The following is a 26453-nucleotide window of genomic DNA, read 5'->3' on the forward strand; positions in this document are numbered from 1 at the left end:
AGATCAATATAATAGTTCTATACATGTTAAAGTAAAAATAGTAATACAGTTTTATATATATGTGTGTGTATGTATATATATATATATATATATATATATATATATATATATATATAGTAAAAGAAAGTCTGACAGTTACTTGAACTCATTTTTCTCTTTTGGCTGGTCTCTTGGCTTTCATTTTTGCCTAAAGCAGTACAAGCCTCACAAAGTCCATAGAATCATTACCACTGTTTATTGAAAAATGACCAAATCTGAGTAGCTCTCAACATAAAAAGGACTTCAATATTTGTGAGATATGTAGAAATTCCTTACAGTTGAAATGTGACTATTTCAATGTGTTGCTGATTCTTAAAATATTCTCTTTTCAAAGTAATGTTTTTATTTAATAGTGGTAAACCTGTTCTTTGTTATGTTAAACTTGAAAATCAAAGCTGAATGAATTTCTAATCTGATGTTTATTGTATATGAAAAACAAATTTTAAATATATGTTTATTGATTTCAGAGAGGGAGAGAGAGATAGGATCAATGATGAGAGAGAATCATTGACCAGCTGCCTCCTACACACCCCACTCTGGGGAATGAACCCAGAACCTGGGCATGTGCCCCAACTGGGAATGGAAGCGAAACCTTCTGGTTCATAGGTTGATGCTCAACCATTGAGCCATGCTGGCCGGGCTTTGATGTTATTAAAATTTATCAACAAAGTTGTCAGGAAATAATCTGAAAAATGCACTATTTGGATTATTATTTTTAAATTATTTTAATTATTAACATATATTTAATTTTTTCTATATTGAGTATTATCAGAAAAGAAAAAAATAATGAATAATCTAGATATATTGAAACCACCTATTTAATGTTTAGAAAAAAAATCTGGGTAATTGACTGAATTATTCTGTTTATTCAGAGGTTTTTTTGTGAAAGTCAAACACAAAACTATAAGGCGTAAGTATATCTAGTATGGGTTCTTTTGAAGGAAGTGTGTTAAATTGATATCTAAATTGTTAAACATTTATTTATTGAAAAATTATTATGTCTTACAATAAAATAGCAATGACATATGGTCAAAATGAACTTGTAGAAATAGTTATGTTTCCTCACAGCATGAAAAATTATCCAAATTTAACATTATTCTTACAGTCCCTATTATACTGGCAATAAAAAAGCAAAATAAAAAGTCTTGAATGTTTAAGTTATAGTAAAAATTAATATTGGTTGTATCTCAGAATGACACTCACTTTTGTTTTTCCTTTGTTTTTGCTGACATGCCACAAATGTCCAGACTCAAGTTTGTTTCTCAATTGGCCAGATGCTTTCACACTTCACAGCAATAATGTTTCCAAAGCTACAAATCCATTCTGGAATGAACTGTCTGCTTCTAATCCATTTTTAGATGATGTAACTCAGCTAAGAAATAACCAGAAGAAAGATAATATTTCCATCTTGAAGGAAGATCCTTTTCTTTTTTTAAGAGAAATCAAAACTGGAAATTCTTTGGATTCCTCTGGTGGTGGACTTGCTGTGCATCAGTTGTGTAGGCAGTCTTTCTCAAGGAAATCAGTGAGATCTAAAAGTGTTTCAGAACTTTTGGACAAGTTAGATGACACAGCACATGCCTGTCAGAGTATACGTAACTCTGACCAGATTCTGGAACACGACTTAGAATGGCTTCAAAATGACCGAGAGGCTTATAAAATGGCTTGGTTAAGTCAACGCCAGTTGGCCCGCTCCTGCCTGGATTTGAATATAATTAACCAGAGTCCTGGATGGGCCCAAACCCAAGTTGCGGAGACTGTGGTAGTTTGTAAATTAAGCCACCAAGGAGGGTCAGTACAATTACCTGAGTCAGATATCACTGTTCACGTGCCCCAAGGTCATGTAGCTGTGGGTGAATTCCAAGAGGTATCGCTAAGGGTTCATCTTGATCCTCCACAAATGCTTAATCATGATCTTTCATGCACTGTAAGCCCACTGCTGGAAATCAGGTTAGCCAACCTTAACACAATGGAAGCCATTTTGCTGGAGATGAAAATCGGGGCTGAAGTGAGAAAAGATCCTTTCAGCCAAGTCATGACAGAAGTGGTGTGTTTGCACAGCCCAAGTAAAGAAGGCCCTTTCACGGTGTTAAACTACTGCTACGTTTACGAAGACACCATCCAAGTCAAGCTAATAGATTTGAGTCAGGTGATGTATCTAGTGGTTGCTGCACAAGTTACAGCTACTCAGTCACCAGCTGCCACCATCTGGGATTATATCCACAAAACCACCTCAATTGGAATTTATGGGCCCAAATATATCCATCCCAGTTTCACTACTATTTTCACAGTTTGTGGGCACAGTTATATGCCGGGAAAGCTTACAATCTCTGATATTAAGAAGGGTGGAAAAAACACCTCTCCAGTTGTGTTTCAGCTTTGGGGAAAGCACTCATTCTTACTTGACAAGCCACAAGATTTAAGTATTTCTGTTTTTTCATGTGATCCTGGTTTTAAAGTAAAAACAGAAGGAAAAAGAAAAGAACTTAAACAAAAGCAGTTGCAAGCAAGTCAAGTAGTTCATCAACAATTTTTGTTTTCTTTAGTTGACTCCAGGAAAATGCACTTATTTGTTTTCCAGGTTCAATTGGGGCCTCCTAATGGTAGACCAGTGACACAGTTCTTTATCACTACACCTGATCCAGCCCCAAACCTAAAAAGATACTTAAGTCTGCCAGGTAATTTGCAGAAGGAGAAGGAAATCAAGCTTGCTCCTTCATTACCAACAGTGCATGTTAAATACCCCACATTTCAAGACAAAAAATTAAACTTTACCAAATACGGAGTGACTCTGAAGACAGTGCTAAGACAAAACAAGATTGACTACTTACTTGAATATATCAAAGGGGACACAATAGCTCTTCTTGGAGATGGTAAGGTAAAAGCCATTGGGCAGTCCAGAGTGAAAGAATGGTATGTGGGGGTCCTGAGAGGTAAGATTGGACTTGTACACTGCAAAAACGTCAAGGTGATTGCAAAAGAACAAGTAATATCAGTGTCAGATCGTGTCTTTACGACCAGGAACCTTCTGGAACAAATTGTCCTGCCCTTTAAAAAACTGACTTATATCTATTCAGTTATATTGACATTGGTGTCAGAAAAAGTTTATGATTGGAAAGTCTTAGCTGACGTCCTGGGTTACTCACATCTGGCACTGGAAGGTTTTGAACGAACACACGCAGACAAAGAATCAGAAAAAGTTTCTTATGTTTTAAAGAAGTTAAAGGAAGATTGCCATGGAGACAAGAATACCAGGAAGTTTCTTTATGAGCTTGTTGTGGTGAGTATTGCTTGATTACAGTAATCAATTTGCCACAGAAAACTTTATTAATTTGGTGATATTTATAACCAAACTCATGAAAGAAGATAAAAAAATTTTAGCATTCTCAAATAATTTGAAGTCATTTAAATATATATATATATATATTAATATATATATATATATATATATATATATATATATATATATATATATATGTTTTTTCCCCTTTTCCTGTAAGACCATATAATTAGTTTCTTAGATTCAGAAACTAGTCCCATAGGATCATCTTTTAAAGGAAGATTAAAGTTTCTGTTTGTGCTAGAGCATAATAGTTAAGAGATTCTTTTTCTCTCCCAAATATTTGGATAACTCTTAAAATATCAGAAATTCCAATTACATGAAAGAGCAAACTGAAACAAAACTAATGAATTTGATCTTTGCTATAGGTCTGCTTTTTAGTGGTTTTTAAAAAAACATATAATCAATGTCCTTTACTTTAGAAATTTAATATTCTTCTTCTTTATGTGATTCATCATAATCCCAAAATAACATTGCTTATTCTCTTCTTAATCCTCATGTTTTAGTAGGACTCACAGGATCATTTTTTTTCTCCTCATAACATTCAACCTAGTATAAGGCTCAGTGGAGAGCTATAAAGAAGATGATCAACTATTTTGTCTTAAAGGGAAAATTTGGTATTTTATAAAAATAAAAAAATAAAAAGCATAATTCTAAAAATTTCTAAAATTTGAAAGTATAAATAATCTATATAATAAAAGCCTAATATGCTAAGTGTCCAGTCATTCAGTCATCTGTTCAACCAATCAAAGCATAACATGCTAATGATAGGTTAAGTCTGTTCAGCCATTCACTATGACATACCCTGACCATCAGGGGGCAGATTCTCTGACCCATAGTTAGCTTGCTGCTGGGGTCTGGGTGATCAGGAATGAGCGAGGTAAACTGGACATGCCTTGGAGCGCTCCCAGAATCTCTCCCAGGCTGGCCAATCTCCTGAGCACCTTTCCTGAACCCTCTCACAATCTGGGACCCCCAGGGTATATCATAGAGCCGGTTTCAGCCCAATCCTGCAGGCCAGGCCGAGGGACTCCACTGGTGCATGAATTAGTGCACCGGGCCTCTAGTCTATATATATATATATATATATATATATATATATATATATATATATATATATATATATAATGCTAATATGCTAAGTGTCTGTACTATTGGTAATTATGATGCACAATGAGCACCAGGAGGCAGGTGCTCAACACAGGAGCTGCCGAGCTACAGTGACTCGGTATCAATGGTTCTCAGATGATGCATCCCGAAACCAGAAAGGAGGGAGCCCAATTCCTCACAGGGCTACATGATTTCTTCAGCCATGGGTTATGTTGTTGCTGGGGCTCTGTCAGGCTCAAATCTGGTTTACTGCACCCTTGCATTTGCGTTCCACTCCCTGGACGTAAGCAGAGTGCCCTCTCGCATTCCAGGATCCCTCGGGGGATGTCGGAGAGCCAATTTTGACCCAATTGCTGCAGGCCAGGCTGGGGACCCCACATGCCAGAGGGACCCTGCTCACTGCAGACATCCACTCCGCAGAGGCAGGTTCTTGTAGAGGAGCAAAGTGTTAATCAAGGTTCAAAATTAGGAGATAAATTTTTGGACAGGAGTTTATTCAATGACATTAATAATAATTTATACACTGAGTAGCCAGATTATTATGATCTCTGAAAGCATAATAATCTGGCCATTCAGTATACTTCTCTTGAGTACTTCATTTATTTGATATCAACGATACTATAAATTGTGCACCTGATCAGTTTTTCCCTTTGCACTGGCTGATAGAAAGCTCAGGCCAAGTAGGTGATTGATCTCCAGCAAAAGTCTAGAATACTTTTGGTACCCATTTGAGATACAAATACACTGAGTGGCCAGATTATTATGCATTCATAGATCATAATAATCTGGCCACTTAGTATATAATAAAGAAAAAGGAATATTTAAAATATTTCTTCTCTTTCAGTTATTTTGATGATTCTACAGTGATACTGAAAGGCTTAAATTTTAAAAGCCCCCCTATGCAATTGAATAGTTTTATGGTGATTTGCTGCAGTATCACTTAATCTGGGGCATTTAGAGTCATTGGCTGACCTACAAGGTCAAAGCTGCACATGTATTTTGCAGTAGTGCATTACCTCTCATAGCTCATGTACTGCTGGAAGATTTGAATTGAAAATTGCTTTGTTGAACTTGGTGGCAAAAAAATGTAATATTGGCCAAATGGTCTGAAAGTTTAAACCTGACTGTGTTGATGTATGATCATGAATAGCTTTGGTGACAAACTAGACAGTACTGGTGGAGAGCTTATTCAAGGGTGTAGTTCCTAAAAACTCCCAGGGTGCCCCAGGGGAAGCTTCAGGATTTCTGAATCAATGGGCTTAGGTGTGGTTGTCTGACCAGAAGATGATAGAATATATGGTATAGAGACCACCTCTTAAAAGTTAATTTGCAAATAAGTATACATTTTTATTGGATTGTATCCTAGTTTGGGGTAGCTGAATTGGAGCTGATAAAGATTGTGAAATCTAAACTCTTTAGTCATCTCTAGACTTGAGACTGACTGTCCTTATATACTTGAAACTTGATACTCTACAAAGTACTTGAGCCTCTGCTTCAACATTCATAATGATTATAAGAAATTAGATGTAAATTTATTTTAAAAATTATTAAATAGAGAATGTTGAGATTTACCTAAAGTCTTGTACTATGTGGAGCTGGTCTTTAAACTTGGGTTTTGCAATTCTAAGTGCAGATATTTCCCTTTGAAACAAGGAACTGGGATAAGCATTGCTAATCCCATTCCACAGTTTAGTAAAAGAACCCTAGGGGCTTAATAGCTCAGTATTACTTCTCCCTATAATTACAAATCCTCACTATAAATGTATAGTCCATGTACTAGTATAAAGACCATGGGTAGTCTTTCTAATGGTTCCATGGGAAAGAACCATCCATCTATGGACTTTAATAGTTGATTTATTTGGTCATTCATTTTTACTTATTGTTTCATAATGACAGGAATTAAATGTTGAGGGCCCACCCAACAGGTTTCTTTAGTTTTTGTTTGTTTGTTTGTGTGTGTGTGTGTGTGTGTGTGTGTGTGTATGTGTGTGTGTGTTTGCTTATTTGAACAAAAAAGAAATATGGATAGATTTAAACCCATATTTTAAAAATATATTCAAAGCAAAAGAGAAACTCATGTACTTGTTTGAAATGTGTAATGATTGATAAGGCTCAGACACCTAATTAAGGAAGAAAGAGTCTGATGATTTTCCATATTGCATTATAGAAGACTGAATGTTTTTTTCTTTAATATATTGTGGTTTCTATTAGGCATAATTACACTGGTGATGAAGTGAGAGGGTTAATTTTTCAAAACTTATTATTATCAATAGCTTTGTTCAAAGTTGTGGTAGCATCTCTTTTTTCATTCAATGACAAAATTCTGTGAATTTTTAAATCACATTTTGATGAAAAATCCAATGTTTATCAGCACCACTGTGCTCATTCCTCTGAGAAATACTGTAGTCAATCCTCTGATAAGGAAAGGAATTGTTTTTTGAAGAGTAAATTATCATTCCTGAATTGATCAATTGTACACCCTTTGAAACTCAGGATGTCTTTAGAAGTGTCTAATTCAATATTCTCCTTTTGCAGTTAAAGATATTAAGAAACATTAGTTAAGTGGTTTACCCAAGGCCCTATAATTAGCCACTGATTAGTCCTAAATCTCCTCTAATTTTGGTCTAGCTGTGTCCTCTGTACTATGCTGGTTGGATTTGCTTAAAAGTAAATCAACTTTTTAAAATTTAGGAAACTCAAATATATGTGTGGTGAAAAATAGGATGCCAGTTTCTAGACTATGTAATGAAAAATTGGATTTCTAGGAAAAAGCCACATTCATTGCTTTTAATTGTGACATGTAATTATTGCTGCAGGCCCTGCTGAAGATGGATTGCCAAGGGATAGTAGTGCATATCATCCAAGAGGCTGTGCTCCTGACTTCAGCTGTCAAGCTGGGAAAAGGCTGGAGGGAACTAGCTCAAAAGCTAGTACGATTCACAAAGCAACAAGTGGAGGCATATGAAATTCCTCATCGAGGAAAAGCTGGAGCTGTTCCTGTGGAGGTAATATTTCTGTTTGTCTAATTCAGTCAAAAAATTGTAGACCAAGTAAATAAATGTAATCAGCTTGACCCACTTACAGGGATAAATTGGGGTTGTGTTCTAGAGGACCCCTAGCTGAAGTCACAGTTCCTATAATCATTGGTATTATCTGAAATATGTTCATGTCACTCTTTAAAGGCCTTTAAAATATGCATTGAGAGCCTGAAAATTTACTGATGCTTATCTTATTGGATTGCATATTAACATGGTCTTTGATAAAATGAATTGACCAAATTAGATAGCAAGCCAGTTATTAGGCAGGCCTAGAAGAACTTGAGGCAGAGAACACGTAACTTTGATGGAAGGAGACTGGACCCAGTCAGGGCAAGAGAAGATTATATAATGATAAGCATTTATCAACGTTAGGCATAGACTTAGTAATTTGTGATAAACAATATTTGGTGACAATAAGCATTAAGGGGGTGGATGGTAATGATAAACAAAGATCTCTAAGAACTTTGACAATTTTGTGTACAATAGAAACTATAGACATCAAATATAGAATGATAGCACATAACACAAAGTAAATATTTATCGTTGCAAATATTAAATTAAATAAATTATTAACTTTTATTAATATTAAATGTATACTGTTAGGCATAAGTTAATACATATTTGCTCTATTTAGCAAATAAATTGTGACAATTTTTATGACTTAAAAATATTTCAGTGGTGAGCACCTATAAAATGTTCTGTATTTTTCTTACATGAGTGTAAGCATTTTCAAGATATATATTTTAGTTAAGGGAAGATTGTCTCTCTTATATGTGATGACTTGGTAAGAGGCAGAAACTGTGTTCTTCACTTCCTTTTGGGGCACAGAGCTGGAAATTAATAGAGCTGGAGAAACTTTTCTTACTTTGAAGCAACTATGCCAGCTGGGTGTGCAGGACAAAACAACCTTTCCATGAAGGGACAAGAGTCAAGTCAGTTGAAGCCCAGCAGGTGCAGTGAGGGTCTCAGCAGCATGGCTTCCAGGAATCTAGAGCCTACCTCTCCCTTAAACAAGACCTTTCAACCAAGAGTAGATGGAGGCTGATATATTTCCTCCTCTTTGACTGCATTTATTTCTGTATCCTAAGAAGTGCTTTACAACTTACAAATCACTTGTTACTAAATGAGCTAAAAGATAAGGAATTTATAAGAAACAAGAACAACATTTAGAAGGATATGCTGTTCTGATATTTCAGTTAACTGATTAGAAAATTGCCTAACTGAAATATCACTGCAAACCTATTTGAATTGACCAAATGCTGTTGAGGATATGGAGCAACAGGAATCCTTATTCATTGCTGGTGAGAATGCAAAATGGTACAGCCACTTCAGAAGGGACTTTGGCTGTTTCTTACAAATGAAACATACTCTTACCACATCTTCCATCAACTGTGCTCCTTGGTATTTACCCAAAGGCATTGAAAACATGTCTATACAAAATCCTACCCATGAATGTTTATAACAACTTTATTTATAACTAATGGCCCGATGCATGAAGATTTTAGCAAGAATGGGCCTTTCTTTCCCTGTCTGCCTGCACTGCTTTTGCTCTGGCCAGAGCTGCCTTTCCACCTCCCCACACTGCCCGGAGAGCCTGGGGTGGTGTGAAACACCTGTATTGTGGCCATGGCGACAACACAAGTGTCCTGCCACTTGGCACCTATGTATGCAAATTAAGCTACCATATTTATTGGGTTGATTTGCATACTCACTCTTGATTGTCTGGTGGGTGTCATGAAGGTAGAGTCAATTAGCATGTTATTCTTTTATTAGGTAGATTACCAAAATTTAGCCCTAGCTGGTTTGACTCAGTAGATAGAGCATCAGCCTATGAACCAAAGGGTCCTGGATTTGATTCTGGTCAAAGGCATATACGTAGGTTGCAGGCTCCTTCCCGATCCTGGCCTGGTCAGAGTGCATGCAGGAGGCAACCAATTGATGTGTTTCTTTCATATTGAAATTTCTCTCTGTCTTTCCCTCTATCTTCCACTATCTCTAAAAATCATTAGAAAAATACCCTTAGATGAGGGCTAAAAATATATATGTGTGTAAAAAAATATATAATATATGTATAAAACATATATAATACACACATATATATATATATGTGTGTGTGTGTGTGTGTGTGTATACCAAAATTTAGAAGGAACCAAGATGCCTTCAGTAGGTGAATGGATAAAATGAACATGTAATATTATTCAACCCTAAAAAGAAACAAGTTATCAATCCATGCAAAGACATGTGGGAACCTTGAATGCATATTACTAAGCAAAATAAGCCAACCTGAAAAGGCTACCTGCTGTTTGATTTCAAATATATGACATTCTAGAAAAGGAAAAACTATGAAGACAGTAAAAAGATCACTCGTTGCCAGGTATTGGGAGGGAGGGATGAATAGAAAGAGCACATGATTTTTTGGGCAATGATACTATTATATAATGATGGATATATGTCCCTATACAGTTGTCCAAACCCATATAATGCACAATACCAAGAGTAAATCCTAATGTAAACTATGGACTTTGGGTGAGTATGCTGTATCATTATAGATTCATCAATTGTAGCAAACATGTCACCTCTGGGGAGAGTTGTTGATGATAGGGAGGCTATGCATATGAGAGGTAGGAAGTATATGGGAAATCTCTGCACCTTCCTCTTACTTCTTTAAACCTAAAAGGTCTCTAAAAAAATCTTTTTTAAAATTGTCTAATTAAAAGCAGGAAATTTTTTTTCTTAAGTCTGTTTTTAAAAAGGTTTTGTTGAAAGTTATTTATCAAAGAGTTATTCTCTCAGCTTTGTTATGCATCTGAATTCTCTCTAATTGTGTATGTTTATAGTTTGTCTTTCTCCAAATCTTGATGGAGGGCAGCCTACTTTCCCATTATTTACATTCACACAGCCCAAATCACAAATAACTAAGTCTGTGCCAAAGCTAACAAGTTCTCAGAAGTAGAAAGGAAAGCCCCTAGGTGTTTTTTGAGGGGCTAATGTTTAATTTATTGTGGTTAATACTAACAGTCATCATTCTGATCCATGTTATTATTAAAATCTTAAAAATAACTCATAGTATATTGGTCTAAAGCCATCCCAAATAATCTGTGGTAATCTTTACCTGTTAGGCCACTTAAACTAAAGAGTAAATCTATGCTAATTTCTATCCTCCTGGAAAAAACATGGCTGTATAATTTTTTCTTTCAGGAAGTAGAAGATTCTTAAATATGATCAATTTACAAGTCAAGTAGTTGATTTGAAAACAGACTGATATTAATTCTGGAACGGGGACTCTGAGGAAGGAAAGTGAAATTGGGCCGGAGATAATAAGGTCTCTTATTTCCTTTATCTCACCACTTCAGAGGGCACACATTCTGAATATTACCAATGCCTATAGTCCGGCTCTTTCACTCACTTTCTTTTCTCTTCAACTTCTCTTTTCTCCTTTGTTCTATTTTTATTGTATCTAACATTTATCCAGCACTTACTCTGTGCCAGGCACTATTCTGGTAACATTTCAAAGATTAATTAATCCTTTGAACAAAAATTTACAGGCCGGCACTAATATTACCTAAAATGTAGGGAGGCTGTTACTTGCTTAAAAGCATGCATAGTGAGAAGTTATGGAACCAGGTTTAGAGAGCAGGCCTTTGACTTTGGGGTCCTTGTGCTTTACACTCTGCCCGCCCACTCCCAATCCAGTGTGCTGCCTGAATGACAGAGCTGGTAGATGTGGTTAGGATGGGGCTTTAAGCATCTCATTTCACCTTTTTTTCAAGTTATGGTACTACTAAAATTTGCCTGCACATCTTCATCAAGCCTCAGGCCAATTTAATAATGGAGATTATTAATAGTGTATCTATTAGATTTTTGTTGAGTATTTTGACCATTTCTACTCTTATAAGATGGGGATAAAAGCCTCTCTCTCGGGACTTCTGAGAAGTCATTTTTTTAAATTAATCATCTCCTTAAATTAAATTTTAATAAATATTACTCAATTTTTCTAATGACATTGCATTTCCTACCTAAAAACAGAACTATAAAAGTTGAACGATGACTGTTAGACACTTATGCTACACGAAGATGTTTAATTGTTGCCAAGGGTTTCCTGTGAAAGTTGGTAAAAATTGGAGTTTTTCTGAAGATATTTAAACAAAATAGGAATCAATAAAATATTAGAAAAATAGCATATTTTTAAAAACAGTTGGGTTTTACAAGGGGCAGTGCTCAGGATTTCAGAGATAGATATTCACAGGCCTACATTAGGCATTGGAGGGGAGAAAGATCTGGAGGAGATAATAGATCAACTGAAGGACTTGTATACATGCATATAAGTACAACCAATGGACACAAAACTCTGGGGAGGGAGGGGATGTGAGGAAGGGAGGGAGGGGGGCAAAAAAATTTTAAAAAAATTAATTAAAAAAATTAATAAAATATGTAAAAATAAATAAATAAATAATAATAAATAAATAAATAATAAATTTTAAAAAAAGGTATTCTTCACTTAGCTCTCCGGGGATTATGACCATATCCTAGCAACACTCTCCCATTGGCCCCCTGCCTAAGAATAGATAATGCGCTTTCCATCTTATTCAGTATGGACACTTATTCACCAAGGACACTAAAAGTTCACTTCCGCCTTTAAGATACCTTTTGCCAATGCTCACTTCAACCACAGGCATCCATCAGTTGAGACTGATTTCTTATTTGACCTGCCAGAGTGGGCCACCCTCCCTACGGAAGCCCCAACACAGTCAGTATTTCTAATTGTAATAGCTTTTAGTTGTTGTTGTTGTTGATGATGTTTTCCTTCTCAGAAGCCACTCACCTAGAGATTTAGAACTGGTAAGGTATGTTTATGTCTTTTTGTGGTCAACACTTAAACAGGGAGGGTCTAATGCTCTGTTTTATCTTCTAGCCAGAATCTGCCCTTCCTCATTTATGACTGGTTTCCGTAGTGTTCAGAGCCTTTTATTCTAAGTCCAAATAAGAAATAGGAGAATAGGTCAACCTCAACCAGCTAATTTTATTAATTGTTCAATAAGTAAACAAAAAAATTCTATATGGAATTCTTCCTGCTTGTTTGGTATTTTTCCCCTCTGTATATTTTCTCTCAGTATTTAATTCATCCATACTTAACACCTCCCCCAAGGACTTCAGTTCTCAGCATTGGAGCATGAGGACTTACAGAAAACACACGCAATGAAAAATATGATTCTTCTCTCTAAAACCAAATTTTATTTGGCCTAAGAATTGTGATAAACTGTTATATTTGAATTGTTATATTTTAAACAAATATACGATTAGATGCTTTAAAAAGTGAAACTAAGAATAAGAATGATAATAATTGTGCAATTTATTATGTGTGAACTGAGTGTATGAACATTTTCTTTACAATATCATTTATTTCAGCAAACTTAATAAGGAAGATATTATACCATCTGCTTTTTATAGGAATGCAAACTAAGAGAATGGATTTGTGTAAACTATTCAGTGTAATGTGGATCTTAAGTGACAGAATTAGGATTCAAATTCGGGTATTTTATGCACAGTCCTTTCCACTGTGCTCTATTTATAATCCCTTTCAGAATTAACTAAATGGAAAAGAACAAAGTTGGAGGGACACAGCCTAATCCTGAAGGATGGGAAGCAGTTGAATCATTGGAGAGGAGTAGAAGGGGACTTCATTGACTTCTTAAGACCACTAAGGAAGATATGTGGGCTAGAGGGTAGAGTTTATCCTAATAATTATTGGGATATGTGGTTAGATATATATCTTTTGATGGTGGAGGAAGGAGTCTCTAATGAATGGCACAGCATAGAGGTTAAGATTTCTTGTCTGGATTCAACTTGTAGCTCTACCATCTGTTAGCTCTAGGACCTTGGGAAATTTCTTTAATTTTTGTAGGACTCAACTTTTTTAATTGAGGCAAATAATACTCTCTTAATCATCAGATGTTTAGAGATTAAAATATGTAATATATGTGGCCCTGGCCAGGTAGCACAGTTGGTTAGAGCTTCATGCTGACACACCAAGGTTACAGATTAGATTTCCAGTCAGGACACATACAAGAATCAACCAATAAATGCATATATAAGGGAACAACAAATCAATGTTCTCTCTCTCTCTCTCTCTCTCTCTCTCTCTCTCTCTCTCTCTCTCTCTCCCTCTCTCTCTTTCCCTCTCTCTCTCCCTCCCTCATTCCCTCTCTCTAAAATAAATAAATAAAATTTTTAAAAGATATACCTGAAATATTTAGGACAATGCTTTGCAGATTGTAATAACAAAATGCATTATTATCTGTTATTTTGACTAAGAGGCAGAGATGAGTTTGGCAACTGGGTGACGTTGAGTGATTTTGGAAAGAGAATGAGGTACCGAATGATAATTTTTAGTAAAATGGCTGAGAGTAACAATAGAAAGAACACAGGTAAGGGAAAAGTCAGCAGTTATTTCAAGGCTGTCTTCTGAGAAACTGGCAGGATGGTTATACATGGAAACAAATGAGAAAAAGTCTTGGCTAATCAGCTTTTTTCTTACTGGCTTAACACCATTTCGCTTCCTTGGAAAATATCTCTTGCAAAAAGTAAAAGGAATGTCCTTGGACTCGTATGTTTTTTTTTGGCTCACGTGGCAACTCCCAGATTCTGCTTACAAACACGTGGCATTGTCTGCATCTGCTGGAACTGGTTCAGTTCTAGCCATGGCACTTAAATCTATAGTTTGCTGTTCTTCTCAGTAAGACATATATTTGCAGTTTCCTTAAAAAGGGAAAAGTATTATATGGAAATGTACCTACAAGTGTACATAACAGTTCACTAAATCTTTGCTGTTTGTACTAGAGATTTGGCATAGTGACATAATATTTAGATTACTATTGTCTAGTTTTTGCAATACTTTACATCTTGCTGCTACAGTCTTTAATTCCAAAAAGACTCCATTATTTGGAACGATGGAACAAAGAAAAAAAGAGATCACAAGTAAAATTAAGGGGGCTAAGCATTATATTTCTATGATATTTTATTTAATTATACATGGTATGTCTCATTACCACTCTGAATATCAAGTAGAAATAATAATCACATTAGGCTAAATATTATGGAGAGATTTTAGAATGTATTTTGAGACACTAATACTTGATTTAGATTTTTTATATCAAGATTTATTAAGGAACACAAACAATAATGAATTTCATAAAACCAAAGTCCACCTAAGTATAAGACACAAATCAGCACTTACTGAAACTGCTTTAATACTGAGGTAGATTCATGGGAATATCTTAGTGATTTGGCCCTAGATTTATGGCTAGGTGACCTGGATTCCTTTTCTAAATGTTTGGCCACGACTTTGCTATTTAACTTCATTTCGAGTACAAATTTCAATTAGCATTAATCAAGCACCTAGTATGTGCCAGGACCCTTCAGGACTGCTTACTTTGTACACTTGACAGTGCTTTTATGGCTATGGGAACCCTTTCTCTCCACCTCCTATTTTACAGTAGGAGGAAATAAGGGTGTAGAGATGTTTTGAAACTTATCCAACATCCTAGAGTTAGTAAGTCAAAAGTCTAGATTCAAACCCATGATGTGGTTCTTTAAATGCAGAGCTCTTACCACTATCCAGGATGGGACAAAAGTAGGTTTACTGATGTTTGTATGGAAAATAATGCAATAACTAATAAATAATAACACAAGAATAAACTGTGTTTCACATACTACAACTATAAACCTACTTTGCCACACCCTGTATTTTCTCTCATTTACCTCCACATTGAAAGATTGGATTAGAGAAGCTCAGTTTCTTTAAACTATGATGTTCAGAGTTTCCACTAATATAAAGTTGTGGTGGAGATTGAGGGTTGGATGACAAGGAATCAGCCTGGAATCTTCCTAACTAGGAATTTGTGAGAATGGTTTGACCAGCACATTTTCTTATGATGTTATACTATTTTGAGCAAATGTACTAACAAGGCATGGGTCTTCCATATTCCTATGGCTCATTTTTAAGCCCTGGCATTCCAAGTGGTTGGTTATTCCTAGAACAAACAAAGCTTGGTTGACTTAGAGTCTTTTCCAAGAGAATCTTATGTCAAGTTTTAAGCAAATATCATCTTCCCTCTGAGGAAATAGGGACCCTTAATATTCTCTTCTGAAGATAATGGCAACTTCCTCTTCAACAACATTTATGAACTTACCAATTATAGGTGCTAGAAGGACTACCTGGAAATTGTAAATGATAAATAATCATTAATAAGGCAAATTTGCCTTAATATCTCTGCAACTAATTGTACTAAAAATGGAACATTGCTTTTATAGTTTTATGAGGAAAGTAAGTGGATTATTAATCCTTTAATGTAGTAAAATGTAATTATTCAAAGGTAGTTAAAACTAATTGCTTCCTTTATGCTATTCATATTTTACAAGCTCAAAAGAAATACATAGCTGTTATGCTCCAATCTGAATTGCTTTTATCCATGTTTCATTTTATTACCTAGACTATTTTATAAAATCTTACTGGCTTCTGGAAATAAGCACTCTAAATTTGAAAAACTTCATTTTTAAAATCTCTATCCAGGTTTCTTTTCTTTTGTTGTTTCATTTATCACTTTTTCATTGCCCCTTTACCTTTGTCTTTGTCCTCTAGTACCTAGGAGATAAACTAAAACAACACATATTCCTCCCACACAAATGCTGGGACTTCGGAAAACTGCTCAACTCTGATAGATTAAATGATTATTGATGATCTCCATAAAGAGATCAAAGCACAGAAATGAGAAATTAACAACTCTGCATTTTGATCAGCCTTACTCTTCTGATTCAAAGATGAACCGGAAACACCATGAAGTTACTACTTAAAAATCTAGAGTAGAGGGGTAAGAATGGTGACTGAGGGTCCAATATTTGTGACAGAAGTGAAACAGATGAGCGGAATTATTTTGTGGTTAAGAATAATTCTACCAAAGCAAATCCTCAGGAGCACGCTTTCCTTTTGATTTGTTAAAGCATTAGTGCAGTTTCTGAATATTTTCCCTTAAGTCATAACATTGAGCAAGAGCAGAAGAACTATTTTAAAACCACTGAATAGATAGATGATAATATAAACCTGGAAGAGATCCTGGCAGTCCACCACTCATTTCCAGCTTTTGGAGGACTTAACTAGGTTATTTTGGAAAGGATATTGTTTATTTTACTCATTTTATTCATTCAAACATTTCCAGAGAAAATCATTTCATTTTCTCTTTAATTTACCACACAGTTTAGAATTCTTTGTGGCCTTGATGTGTGTGTATTTTTTAACATAGCTTTATAAAGTCCGTAGTTAATTAATACATTCAAGTTACATTTTGTGTCTTTGCCGTTAATAATATATGTTTACTTGCTGAGTAAGAAAACTAAAATGACATAAGATAATTAGAAATGCCAAAAGAAATAAAATATAAGTATTTAAGGGCTTGAGGTCGAATGTCATATCTATATCATAAACAACTGTTTATTACATTGATGAAAGCTGGACTTTGTGAAACATTGTTAAGGCAAATTTCAATAAAGAAAAAGTTATTTTTACCATATCTGACAGACATTTGCTTATTAAAAGAAAACATAGTTCCCTAAATTTAACATTTTTTATCAGTGTGTAAAGATACATAACTAAAACATTTACTTTTGATCCAATTCCCATTCAATTTTTTCTTGATACTTGCCCTTTAATTACCTACCCTTGCTCTATAATAATTTTAATATTTCCCTTTGGTTTTCTACTTAAAGAAATTTAACTCTTTTTTTCTTGAGTGTTTTATATATGCTGTCACTTTAATTCTCAACAACCCTAAAATTTCTATCTAGCAAAGTTAGGACTTAAAACAAACCTTCCTTTTCATTGTAGAATATTACTTTTTATATATTTTCCCTTTTAAAGATACTTTTATTTTTCACTGTTTCTCCTTCTAGCTTTGTCTCTCTTTAACTTTCAAATTCCAAATGTGACCCATTTTTTGTCTGCCTTTTAGTTCCTTGACCTCTATTCATTCCTGAAGTCTTCCCTACACCTCTCTTTAAACTGCCTTCTCCAAAGTTTCCAAAGACTAATTGCCCAGATCCTGACTTTTTTTCAGTTTTCCTTCATGTTTCCACATTACACGATGTTAGGAGTAGCAGAGGAGGTAAGAGAAAAGGGATGTCCTAAGTGATTGTCATGTTAGTACATGTTTAGCAACCTATTTTTCAATTGTAGCTGTTGCCAATTTCTAAGGTGTAGATACTCCAACATGGATGATTTTAGTGTCCCCATATGTCACTGAACATGGAGTTGGGAGGCTGTGTGAACAGTGGGCTCTGGGGAGCTGGTGTGACCTGGCTCCAGCAATCCACCGCCAATCTTTTTTTGGAATGTTGTTAGGCCTTGGCTTTTGCAGTATGTAGCACCCTGTTACAATTTCTATTGTTCTGGCTCCAGTTTCTCTTCATTTCTTGTTGTTTTTATTTCATACTGTGCCCCTAATTATAGATTTAATTGAGAGTTAAATTTTTCATCCTTTTATCCTCTTCCTTGGCATTTTCTACTGGTCTCATGCCTTTTATCATTACTTTATCATGAGTGATGCTAAACCCTCCACTGCTCTCCGGAGGTCACCTCCACATTTCAGTTGCTCATCAGATAGTCCCTCCTTTATTTCTTATCCTGACCTCACCCAAAAAGTACTCACATTCCTACTATTGTATATGCCAGACACTTCATGAAGTATCTTGAACACAAGACTTGGAAGTTAGTACCCATATTTTATGGATTAAAATAACCAGATAATTTGATCAATTTACTCACATTGACCCATTCAATAGGTAATGGAATGCAGATGTGAAGGCAGGTTTTGGTAGTATGACATCAAAACCCATTTCTCTTTCTGTTACACCATAGAGGTCCTAAGTTAATGGAACTCTCATTTCTATCTCACACTGAATTAAAATATTCAAGTAATCTTTGCATTTTCTTAGTTGTTATTAACTATCAACTGTATTTTATACATTGGGCACTTACTTGTTCAAGTATCCATCTCCCTTCTCTGTTATAAGCTTCTAAAAACAAGAGCCGTACTTTAGTAATAATTTTATCCCTTTGTGTAACAAAATCACTTACATTGCTAGGTATTCGATAATTCTTGGTTTAAAAAGTGAAATAATTAATTGGTTTAAAAAGTGAAATAAAAGAACACAATGAATGGCAATGTATTTTGAATAGTTCCATTGTATCTGTGCTACAATAGTGCTTTTCTTCATCTGTGTTGTAAGCAACCAATGATATTAGATATAGAAAATCAAATTTAGCACTGAAGAAATATTCATGTCTAGTTTGCTGCAAAGAGGAAAAAATAGCATGCAAAATATGCTCATATTTTAGTATAGATCATGAAGTTTACCATTTTCCTAGTGTTTTCAGTCCATTGCAATTGTATCCGTTTCTAGGCCGCTTAGGGCATAGACTCTAGGGAATCTCCAATGAGTTTAGGGCAATATCCCTCCTTGCATTTCAGAGACATTGAGGTGACCTCTGAGAAGTCTTTTTACACTTTGAGAAGTCTTAATTAAGGTCAGGATGAAATAATCTATCCACATTTTTCTAAGTTGATAATTGTCTTCCTTTCTGTACTTTGCAGAATTAAATTTTGTAAAAATATGGATGTTCATGATACCCAAGTAATGCCAGCGTGGACAAATAACTTCAAATGATCTTTTGAGCCTAATGAATGGCCTTTTGTATAGATTGACTTGAAACATAATGATACTCCTTATATAGGTCTTTCATTCTTTTAACTTACATCGTAGCATATATTGGGGATATCAGAGGGGGGTGAACAATTATATCCCAAGGCCCTACTTTATTTGATATTACTGTCAATGGGAGCCCTATTTTAAGAAAGCAACTCTGCATAATGTTTAGCTCAGTCTGTGTTCCTGCATTTTGCAAGTGATAACATTACAAATTAATTAGCTTAGTGAGCCCAAATAAGTAGCAAGTAATAAAGTTTATTATTTTCCAAAGATTCCAATTATAACTGGATGGTTCATTTTGTTGTTTTCCTAGAGAAAATTGATTTTAAGGTGTCTCTGTGTGTGAGTATTATACAATTTGTCTTATTTGGTCAGCCTTTGTCTCTATTCTCTCTCAGCCTGGTTGCCCTGGTTACCATTACACATTCTCCTGTGCATGAAGATCCTCTCTGACGTGCATTTATTTCTATGGAAACAATGATGTCACTGGTTTGGGTGGGTAATGAGGGAAAGCATAATGAAGTGTTGAATATTGATCTTTCTTTTGGGCATAAAATGTATTATTAAATTACATTTTTAATTAGATTTTTGCTTTCCCTTTGACGTGGTCATGCAGCTACATTTTCCCTTCTTTATAGACTTGCTTGAATAAAATGACTTTAAGCATTGAAATACTGTACATCTCCTTATGATATGTGGTCATAAAGCTCAACACAGATACATATAACAGTAAAAGAATTATTATTTTAAGCCTAAAAGTGTCTCAGAGCATGAAAAGATTGTCTCAATAACATGTTATCATCAAAATATTGCATAAATAATTTTATATTCACCTCAAGGCAAGGTGCAATGTATAGGTGGCGGATCAAGAGGAAATAAGACCCTGCTTATAGTCCTTGGTTTAGAGTCGTGAGGCTATAATAGGAAACTGATAGTTATTAAACATGTTTTCTATGACATTAAATAAGTCCATGTATAATTACTATTTCGTTTTCTTTTAAGTCCTAGGAGGCTTTTAAACCCTTTTCGGCATCTATTTTACTCCCTGTTTTCCTTCCATACTAATCCAGTCTATTTTTTTCCCTTTTATAGATGATGTGGAAACCTGCTTATGATTTTCTCTATGCTTGGGGTGCTCACTACGGAAATAGCTACAGAGATGTGTTACAAGACCTGCAAGCGGCTTTGGACAAAATGAAAAACCCTGTGACCAGACAATGGCGGGACTTAACTGGAGCTTTACTACTAGTACATTCTTTAGAGGTTCTGAGAGCAACTGCATTCTGCACTTCGGAAGAAGTATAGAAATGAAGGGTATGTCTTGTGGAGGAAGGAGAATAATGAGAAAATGTGTGTGTGTGTGTGTGTGTGTGTGTGTGTGTGTGTGTGTGAAAGAGAAAGTCCTTAAAAAAATGGTACTTTCATTTTTCCCACTTGAAAAAATATTTCCCATGTGAAAGCACAGCAGAACACAAAATCCAAAATGGTTTTATAACCAGACATGTATTTTTGTATCTATTTCAGATGCAAATTTGGGTTGCTTTGTTGTTGAGAAAGGAAAGAAAAACACTCTCTCCCTTTCAAAGTTACTTTTAATTTCTTTAAGTTAAGACAAATAACTATTAGCATAATCACATCACCCAGATACTGAGCTAAGCTAGAAGCTCTCAATGTGAACCATGCAGTTTTACCAGGAGGCAGACAGGGAGAGAGCAGAAGCAAGCACACACTCTGTGCACAGGGCTGCAGGCTTCCTATATCAGATCTCTTATTTCTCAGTGGAGTTTGCCAGCATTATTCCCATTTTCCCTATGAAGAAACTAAGAACTGGATAGGATGCTCAGGGTTAAAAGCTAGTGTGAAGTAGATTTTCTCTCTGAAAAACATGGCTTTATTTATTTCTTTAATTTAGGATGTAATAGTAAATGCATATTAAAACTTACAGGGAAATGGTAGCTATTTCATTCTAATTGAATCTCATTGCTCTTGTTCACCATATCTTGAAAGACTGCCAAAGGGAATGTGTGAGTTATCAGAAATCTGTTGCCTGCAAGCATGGACACGGGTTTCCACCACCTTCCTCCAGCATCTTGGAACCAGCTAATCCTTGACCTCTCTTCAGGATCCTAATGTTGAATAATTCATTAAGTCTCAGAGATTTTTAATAAATCCTTCCTTTATCACTGTTGAATGTAATAGTCTTAACCACCCAAAACACTGATACCTGTGTGTGTGCATGCTCACAGAAACACATGTGTGTGTTGTGTACCAGTGTTTTATAAAGATTATATAGGAATCTGGGCTCATGCAAACACATGTGTGTGTTTGTGTACCAGTGTTTTATAAAGATTATTCAGGAATCTGGGCCAGTATAAAGGCCAACTACTGGCAGAGTTCAGGAAGAAATGGTCTGTGCTTACTCATGGGTTCAACCCTTTGGCCACCTGCCAGTATTTATATATTTTGGGTGCTCATTCATTTATTGTCATTCAATTGACAGATGGAGTGAGTGTTCCTTTTTTTGTGTGTGTGTGGTAGGCACATAATGGGATTGAGGTTAATAATGGGAAAATAAAACCAGCATGATCTCTGACATAAGGATTGCCAAGTGATGGATACAGATAATAATAATAATAATAATAATAATAATGTACGTAGTTAAATGTAAATGGCATCTGGAATAATAGCTGCAATAGAGAGGCTAGGACCCTTAAAGATATAGGTGAGGGCCATCATCTGAATCAGAGGGATAAAGTGAGTTTCCCTGGGGAAGAATTGATGAGCCCGAAGGAGGAGGAGGCATTGCTTCCAGTCTGGGGGTGGTGGAAGACGGAGTTCCTCAGACCACTGAAGCCCTCCAGCAGGAGGGAGTGCAGGCGAGGCAGGGAATGCCTGAAAGGGTGAAGGAGAGAAGGAAAGAATGACACACCTTCAAAGGTAATGTGGACGAGCTGAATAAGTATTTTGTTTGGGGATCCTGAATAAAACATGTCCATTTGGCTGAAGAATCTTTTCAGAGCTTTTAATACATCCACCCTGGGGCATTTGGTATGCTGGCAAAGGTAACTTGAATTAGGATTTCAGAACAATCTCTATGGCTTTCTATATTTATATTTGATGATAACAGAACAAAGCCTGCCCAAGGAGTTATACACACATTGAGGATGGAATTCATTTTAGTTGAAACTAAATTCTGGGAGAGGAAAAAAATGACTTGGAAGTTCAGGACACAATCATTGAGTGGTCATTATGCTTTCTTTAGAACATTCTCGGGGTCTTATTAACATGTCAGCAAACCAGAGAATTTCAGGAAGGGATAGTAAGGAATTAATAACTGGGTCCTCCAGACTCCAGGGTCTGAGAAGACAGAGATTTTGTTAGCTGGTTGGGGAAGTAAGATGAAATAAGTCACATCGTGTGTTAGGATTTTGGCTGGGAAGTTTAAGAGTTTAAAAAATGAAAAACACAATCTTTGTAACTTAAGGATAAAGCAATAGTTCCAATATTAATAGACACAAAGATATTTTATAAACCTTGTAATAAATACTCTCAGATAAATTTTAAACCCATGTCCAAACTTTCTGTTCTTATAAGTACATTCTAATATTTTATACATCATTTCTAGTTTTCTTTTCATAGTGGATTTTTATAATCAAAAATATTAACTCAGTAATCATGAATTGCCTTTAATATTTGGCAGCAAATCAAGGGAATTAATAAAGCACTTAAATCCCATCCTTGATAACATTAAAAGCATCAAAAATGATTATTCTAAAACTTCTTCAAGTATTTTGGAAGTTTAAAAGTACAGACAGTTCTTTCATTTCCTCAGGCTTTCCCTCTAATGATGCCTCAGGATGAGATTTTAATTCAGTGCTCAGCTTGCAACATAATAATTTCTGTGTTAGCCCCAGTCCTCTACTTCCTTCTGTTAAAGCCCTAATATGAAGGCCAGTTAAAGAGATGCCTGCCAGAGTGGGTCATTAACTGCTCATATCAATAACGGATACAACACATTTTTGTAGAAAATACCATATGAAGTTTTGAACTGGGGGATGACTAGTTTCCTGGAAGGAGCAGAATGATCTACATTAATGGGTGGCGTTGGTCTAAAAAAATGTTGCCGCTAGTAAACAGCTTTGAATATGTGATATGAAAATGCAACAGAGAAAGTACATTCACAATCATATAATACTGTAATTGGAAACTTCAAAACTTGAATTTTCATACTGTGCTCATGTAAATTATATTTTCATGATGGTAATCAGTAAGGAATATTTGAAGCAATTCAAAGGAAAAGGAGAATAATGAAAAATTAAGTTGCTGGAGGCTTTTCTAATGAAAATAGATCTTGTTTCTTCTTATACATAGAAATTCTTCCCTGCTCTTCCATATGGAGTGTTTTCCCATGTGCTGCTGTAGAGCTTAGTGAGTGAAGTCCAAGATCATATGTTTGTGTTATACCAGGTGGGCTTAATCCAAAGATATTCTTCAGAATAAAATAACCACCTGGAGAGTTTGTTGGCACTGACTACTGGGCCCCAACCTCAGAATTTCTGATTGGGCAGGTCCAGAGTGGTGCCTGAAGACAGTGATGCAGAATTTCCAGTCAAGAACCACTGAATTGATTTTCTTCATTTCTATAGAAAGATGAGGATCTTTATTAAACTGGAAAAACATACTTTTAAATAAACAAATTTTTGTCATTCCACCAGAGAAATGGTTTTTAAGCTGTAAAAATACACACTTAAATCACATTATATAATAGCTTAATTTATATAAGCTGAACTTTTTCTAAATGAATTATTAAAAGCCTGAAAATAGTCATTTTGATTGTAAAACTAATTAAAATAATTAAGATCTGCCTATTTAAAATGTAAAGATATTAAAATAAAATAGATTAAGAATTTGAGACACTCATCAGTGTATTAAGATGACTTGCAAATATATTCTATGATCTTGTTTCTATAAAATGTTTTTGGAGAAAGTCTTCTTTTTACCGATTTGTCATTTCTTAAATTTCATGTTGAATTAATTTTCCCCATTGAAAAATTTGCTTATAATTAATGTGATCATCTAATTATGCCTTATTTTCATTGTAGAATTACAAAGGATTATAGGCACTTGTTAAAAAAGACAGTCAGGTATGCTCTCTACAATGAGTAGTTCTACATTTAAAAGGCTAGTGACTCTGAGGAGGGGTGACAAGCTGAACAACCTCACATTGACCTTAATGTATTATATCTCATTTTGCTTCTATAGCTCCCCTTATGGTTATCCTTCTGTGGGTGAGTAGGAGGATCTATGGCTTCTTTCTGTTCTAAGATATTTGAGACTGCCAGGAAGCAGATTTTTAAAAAATATTTTATTGATTTTTTACAGAGAGGAAGGGAGAGGAATAGAGAACTAGAAACATCGATGAAAGAGAAACATCTACCAGCTGCCTCCTGCTCACCTTTTACCAGGGATGTGCCCGCAACCAAGGTACATGCCCTTGACCAGAATCGAACCTGGTACCTTTCAGTCCACAGGCCGACGCTCTATCCACTGAGCCAAACCAGTTTAGGCAGATTTTAATTGTTTCTAATATTAAGTTCAGACTTGTACCTTTGGGATGTACTGAGACATTGAATACATTCACATAAATATATGACTAGTAGTTGAAAATCAAAACTTAGTCATGATGAAGTTACTGGTTTTACTTATACTGATTCTACCAAGTTCAGTGTTATGAGTATCTAAGATTGGCAAGTTCCATGTAATGTTGACTGTATGCATGTTAAGTTTAATGATATGCAATTAGTTACTATACTTTGTCATAATCAGAAAATCCATTCTGTTGGATTTTACTCCCAGATAATATGATTCAGTGCCCCCCCAAGCCCCTTACTTCATGATGGGAAGTGAGGAAAGTGTGTGGGGAGAGATAGCAGAGTTTGATTATGATCTAAAGGTCTAATGAAAGAAGACTATCCAGAGACAATGGGAACATTTTCTTCTTTTTGTGCTGATCTTCTTAAAAATGGAATATATACTTTATTCTTTCTTCTTAGCTAATTAATAGTAAGATACAAAATAACTGTTGCTTTGTTTTCTCCAGGATTGATTTAATGCAACTTAAGGCTGCTCTTTAAAACTACGAAGAAACTTCAGTTAGAGCAAACTCAGCAACCCTATGCTGAGACTCACTTAGCAGTCCTCAGGAACTGGTGTCATAGAATCCATTTCAAATCAGCTTAAGCACAAAGAATGTATTGTCCCTCCCAACTGAAAGCTCCAGGGGTGGTTTCAGGAATTCCAGGACTTGGAGGTGTAATCAAATTGCTTGTTTGGGTCCCCCCCCTCCACTCCCCTTCTCTGTTTTAATTACATGTTTCACCCTCAGGCTCCCCAAAGCAGCCCAGCAGTTCTGTGCTCTCTCTATGGGGCCCTATGCTGCAGCAGCTCAGCCTCACCTCTCCCTCACCTCTCCCGGTGCTCCAGTCTCAGTGTCATGGCTTTGTAATGTGTCACCTTGGCCAAACTAAACTGTCTCCCAGAGTTCTGTTCTCTCCACTGAATATTCTGGTTAGAGTTTGACTGAAGAGAAATCCATGGAAGATCTGGATGGCCACAGTGGAACAGTAGCGTTGTGACTCCTGGAAGGTAGATGTAGGTCAGGCCCCATTGCAGCCCCTGACTCTGCTTGTCAGTGGGGGAGGCAGCTGGCTGGCCTGCAGCTCCAGTTTCCATAGGGCCTTGGTCTTCGTAGGCAAACTGCGACTTGCGCGCCACATGCGGCTTTCTGGCCTCTTGATTGTGGCTCTTCCACAAAACACTATGGCCTGGGCGAGTCTATTTTGAAGAAGTGGCATTAGAAGATGTTTAAGTTTAAAAAATTTGGCTCTCAAAAGAAATCTCAATTGTTGTACTGTTGATATTTGGCTCTGTTGACTAATGAGTTTGCCAACCACTGCCCTAGGGCTTAGGTGCTCCGCCTTTCCCTTCCCCAAATCCTGGCCACATGTGGGTGTGAGCCTGCAGCAGAGCACCACTTCTGTGGGTTATCCACAGCAGCTGAGTTGCAGGCTTGGGTCAGGCAGGGACCAACATGGGTTTCAGTGGCTGACAAACACAGATTCTAGTTGTCCTGCTCTTCCCAAGCCCATGCCCATGTTTCCTTCAGCCAA

At 35.9% G+C, this 26453-nt stretch overlaps 1 protein-coding gene across 2 annotated transcripts in view; it reads left to right on the forward strand.

The window, feature by feature from the left end:
* Positions 1-21581, forward strand: part of MACC1 (MET transcriptional regulator MACC1) — a 55784-nt gene extending 34203 nt beyond the window's left edge. Inside the window, exons 3-6 of one of the 2 annotated variants that reach the window (XM_036429223.2) lie at positions 1287-3319; positions 7306-7494; positions 20377-20598; positions 21292-21581. In XM_036429223.2, coding sequence (XP_036285116.1) covers positions 1287-3319; positions 7306-7494; positions 20377-20589 — 2435 coding nt within the window. In that variant the 3' untranslated portion in view covers positions 20590-20598; positions 21292-21581. Of the gene's footprint in view, positions 1-1286; positions 3320-7305; positions 7495-19169; positions 20012-20376; positions 20599-21291 lie in introns of those variants that run through there. The other variant, XM_036429226.2, reaches the window with a different exon arrangement.
* The last annotated feature ends 4872 nt before the right edge of the window (positions 21582-26453 follow it).

Source organism: Pipistrellus kuhlii, unplaced genomic scaffold, assembly GCF_014108245.1.
Source record: "Pipistrellus kuhlii isolate mPipKuh1 unplaced genomic scaffold, mPipKuh1.p scaffold_m20_p_10, whole genome shotgun sequence".
NCBI lineage: Eukaryota > Metazoa > Chordata > Mammalia > Chiroptera > Vespertilionidae > Pipistrellus > Pipistrellus kuhlii.